Here is a 4,822-nt window from a genome sequence, read left to right as displayed (position 1 = left end):
GCAGCCTCAGCGCAGGGCTGCGCTCCGCCACGTGCAGGCTTCTCCCGGCGCCTTAGACCAGCCTCCGCGCTCCTCGCGGCACTGATCCTCAGCCCGGCGTGCGGCCCCGAGCCTCCCTGGAGATCCTCTCCAGAGTGCCCCCCCAGGTGAACCCAGCGCTTTCAAGTAGGAATCCAGGGGGTCGAAAGCTTTCTGAGCTGGTGCCGCCTTTTGCAGCAGAAACGCTGGTCTTACTGCTTTTCCACAGTCAAAAAAGGGGTGAAAACCAAGAACCGGCACTTTCTGAAGGGTGCCTCGAGTGTAACAAAGGTTGAGAATCATTGTGTTAGTGACATCCTGGGTCTGTCTCTGCAGTTGAATCAGACATGCTGTTGTGGCCTGGTTGTCTGGGGTTGGAGCTGTGCAAAGTGGTCCACAGCACTGGTTCTCAACACTTCTTGGGCTGGAGGCACCCCTCTTAAGCCTCCAGGCAGCCTTTGGAAAATACTCTCTCAGTTTTCACTCTGCTTTTGGGTCCAGAAAGGTAACTGAGCAAGTTTTCTGTTGCAGAGGACTGGGAAGACCACAATAGGTCAGACTGTTTTAAATGCCATGGCTTTGTATTAGAAATCTCTGGGTTTATCTTGTGAATCCTGCCAGCCCGCCTAACAGCACTAACGTTGCATGGCGCCCCCACAGCACCCTTGAGAGGCTCTCAAGGCACCCCAGGGTGCCACAGCAGCTTGGTTGAATTTCACTGACGTGGAGGATCCCACAAACATAGTATGTATGTTCCCACAACCATAGTGTCGGTGCTGGGAGTGAGAGGTCCGGGAATGGTGTGGGCTGTTGCGAAGTAGAAATAAGCCCCTCTGCCTGTGGGATGGGCTTGTTTCTATCTTTCAGGCTGCTTGGCTTTAGTGGTATGGGAGGGGGAGTTTGGGTTAAGAGCCCAAATTACTATACCAAAGACACTATGCCTACTACCAACTTTTTCCTCTATAAAGCTATCTCTGCCTCTACCAGAAATTGGATGTGGGAGAGAGCATTGTAAGGAATCAAATGGGTGGGGTTGTATTGGAATTAGAGAAGTGGGAAAGGTCAAGGAGGGTGGAAGTGTGGAGTATTTGCTGATGACTGATAGATTGCTAAAGAAAATGGTCTCCCTCTCTCTAGGGGCAGCCTTCTTTAGGACCAGGGTGGGAACAAATGGTGTGCTTCCTCATGAGCGATGGGAGAGAGTGCTTTGGGGTTTTTTTTAATGCAAATCACCAGTTCTTGGCTTGCCCACTTGCTTAAGAAGGTTGCCTGGGCTGCTGCAAAGGCAAAGCCCGTAGTGGAGATGCAGATTATACTGGCAAGAGTTTCCCTTTTACCCTCCTAACCGACATTCATAAATTGGCAAAACTTGTGAAGTGTAGTCCAAGCCTATGGAAGAAAGGGGGAGAGGCCAACGTTCTTGTAGGGTTATTAAAATTATATTGTCTTTTTATGGCTCATACAGGGGTGTGCAGTACCCAGGCTCAACAAATGGCACAGCCATCTTTTAAAGCTCTGCTTTCTTGTTAAATTTTAAGTAGGTTCCTTCTGTGTTTTACCTTGGTGAGACTGGTCTGTGAAATGCTAGTAACCACAGGAGTATATTCAGTTTGGCACCAGCCACATCAGTCACTCTTGTTGCAAGAACTTCTGGGTTCTTTAACATAAAAATGGATGTGGACTTAAATCTCCGTATGTAGCAAAACCTTGTCAAAATTAACTGAAAATACTTAAGATTACTAGAGAAATTATATATTTAAAACCCAGCAGAAGATGACAGATGTTACATACCAGTAACGTACCTAATAAAATAACAACTGTTAGAGAAACAGTGATTGGTTTTGGTGTTCTTTATTGTGCTTTTTCATGCTTGCTCAAACTTAGCTGTATTTAACCTCAGAAATTTTTTTAATGTTTTTTTTTTTTTTTCCTAGATGCCCATCATAATCCAAAATTTCAAACAGGGCATTAAATAAATAGATCTTAAAGAGTTTTGAGTGGGGAAATGTGATTTTTATTTTGGTGGCTTTTTTTTCACATGTGTAAATACTTACTCAGTTAAGAAATAATTGCATAGGAAAGTCCCTGTGTGTCATTGTAGATATAGAATAGGTTGTAGTGTATTGCATAGTAACTGAAAGCATATCCATCGTGTGGTCTCAGAGGTAAATTTGATGAGGCTTTGGCCTCGCAGGTAAATTTTTAAAAATCTATTATCACTCTAGGTAATTTTATATACTAAAGGTATTGTCATTTTCCTTTTGCAGCACCAAAGAGCTCTTTCAGGAAAGAACTTCAGAGCATTTCGAAATATGAAATTGATCCCCATGGAAACCTCATCTTCCTCTGATGACAGTTGTGACAGTTTTGGTTCTGATAATTTTGCAAACACTGTAAGTACAGTACAAGAATAAACAAAAATTGAATGTGAAATGCTGAAAATGTCCCATATGCTTTGTGCATGATTAAAACTGCTTTTTTTGCTTACATTTTTGTATCATAGTTATTATAAACCTACAGTATACACTGTAATTTCATTTCACTCTTTGCTTGTGCTTCTAGGTAGTAATTGTTGAAGATTAGCTATTTATTCTATCCTTTGAAATGTCGCCTAACCTAACATGCCTGATGATTTGCCATAACAATTCTGAAACCATTTGTAAATCCCCAAACTATTTTTTCTTTGTTACAAAAGCTATTCTCTTGTAGTGCACTTGTAAATGTGATTTGCTGTCTGCTTGGAGAAAATTGGCTCTTTTAAAAAATGGTGTATTTTTTATTATTTTTATTCTTGCAGAAACCCAAGTTTAGGTCAGATATCAAGAAAGAACTGGCTAAAATTTTTTATGAGGACTCTGATGAGGAATCATTCTGTGGTTTTTCAGAAAACGAGATTCAAGATGTGTTGGTGAGAGCCTTGATTTAACTTGCTAGATTTAAAGTTGAAACTTTACAGCATCTAAGACAATTTATCCAAACATTTTAATATCAAAACCTTTAGTCATTTATATATTCATAGGTATTTAATGGGGGGAGCAACTAAATCTATCTTAAATACAAGTTTCAAATATTACTATAAAGAAACATAATTGCAGTGTTGTTAAACTTCAGTGTTGAAATAGGATGCTGTTAAACAGCTTTTGTATTTTATTTTTTAACGATTAAAAGAAGAAAAAGAGAGAGTATGCATGTAATGTTCATTCATAAGACTGTTTTCCAGATTTGAAATACAGTGCAGCTTGACACTTTACTTTTATAATTGTTTATGGATTTTTGTTTGTTTTTGTTTTTAATGCCTGTTCTGTAATTGAGCACTTTATCTTTCATTTATAATTTCTTTATCAGAAAGTATGGATGGTATTTGGAATCCAAGCTTAAAATAAGCTGATAGAGAACCTTGTCTGCATAATGACATTTAATCATACCTGCACTTTGTACTGTTAACAGGAAATAGCACAGGAAATTCTACATTCTTTGTAGGCAATATAGAAATAGCAAGAGCTGGTTAATCCCCCTTTTTGCTTTTACTTGACTACAAACTGCAAGAGCAAGCTTATTTTTGCAAAATACTTCCAAAAACGTGTTTGAACACATCATAGAGCATTATATCCTTATTGCCCATAATAGTTTGGGTTACTGAAGGAATTTATTTTTAAAATGCCTCAAGAACTAGCCTAAGAAAAAGAGTAGGTGCTTTTCTTATGGAAAGAGAGCATATATCCAAAATAACATAACAGTACACAGTGCCAAAAAAAGAGGAAGAAGCACGTGAAAATGGGTGAGCAAGAAGTATATACCTTGCTTAATACAAAATCCTGGCAACAGGGACTGTCACTTTGGAGATCTGACAGGAAGACAAAGTACTATACTGTCACACAGCAGGATGCCTGTTGGATGGATTAGACTGGTGTAGCGTCAACTTTATTTTGGCTAAAATAGAATTGAAAAGAAGGTCGCAACGTGATTAAATAAATAAAATCATTTTCATTGACATCAAAAGAAAGTTTTACAGTAATAAGCATAGGAACACTGAGCTGAAAAAATATGTATTAAATGTATCATATTAGATTTGGTTTAATAATGATGTTAATGTTTAGACCTGGGAGAAAGTTCCTACTTGCAATGAATCCTTTGAGGTACGCACCTCTTGCTGCCCCAGCAGAGCCTGCTGAGTTGCCGGCCCCCACAGGCAACATGGTCCCAACTGCAGCTACCGCCCCTGCTCTCTCCAAGACAAAACGTAAGGTGTTTGTTGTGGGAGACTCCCTCCTGAGGGGGACTGAGGGGCCAATCTGCCACCCCGACCCCTTAGCCCGGCAAGTCTGCTGCTTCCTGGGGGCCCGCATCCGGGACATTACGGAGAGGATCCCAAAGCTCCTTAAACCCACAGACCACTATCCCATGCTCCTTATTCATGTGGGCACCAATGACACTGCTCGGAGCACTCCCAGCCAGGTCACGAGGCGCTACAGGGATTTGGGAGCGGGGCTTAAGGGTCTGGGGGCACAGGTAGTGTTCTCGTCGATCCTCCCAGTCTCAGGCTATGGGCTGAGAAGGGACAGGAGGATCTATGTGGTCAACCAAAGACTGCAGCGCTGGTGTCGTCAGGAAGGCTTTGGCTTTCATGACCACAGCCCGCTCTTTGGCGAGAGAGGCAGCGAGCTGCTGGGAAGAGATGGCCTCCACCTCTCTCCCCTAGGGAGGAGGCTCTTCTCAGCCAGACTGGCTGACCTGCTCCACCAGGCTTTAAACTAAGCCCGTTGGGGGACGGGGGGACTACCACCACTGCTGGCCCGCTGAGCAA

The 4,822-nt window shown here is 42.1% G+C and overlaps 1 protein-coding gene across 1 annotated transcript in view; it reads left to right on the top strand.

Annotated features, from left to right (window-relative positions):
- The window catches only part of CDCA7 (cell division cycle associated 7), a 19,039-nt gene that overhangs the window by 4,456 nt on the left and 9,761 nt on the right, over positions 1–4,822 (top strand). The window contains exons 3-5 of the mRNA XM_014525400.2: positions 470–523; positions 2,286–2,411; positions 2,816–2,926. Coding sequence (XP_014380886.2) covers positions 470–523; positions 2,286–2,411; positions 2,816–2,926 — 291 coding nt within the window. The remainder of the gene's footprint in view (positions 1–469; positions 524–2,285; positions 2,412–2,815; positions 2,927–4,822) is intronic.

The sequence above is a fragment of the Alligator sinensis genome, unplaced genomic scaffold (genome assembly GCF_000455745.1).
Source record: "Alligator sinensis unplaced genomic scaffold, ASM45574v1 scaffold1469_1, whole genome shotgun sequence".
Lineage (NCBI taxonomy): Eukaryota > Metazoa > Chordata > Crocodylia > Alligatoridae > Alligator > Alligator sinensis.
The sequence above is the reverse complement of the archived record's forward strand: the minus strand, read 5'-3'. Positions and strand labels throughout refer to the sequence as shown.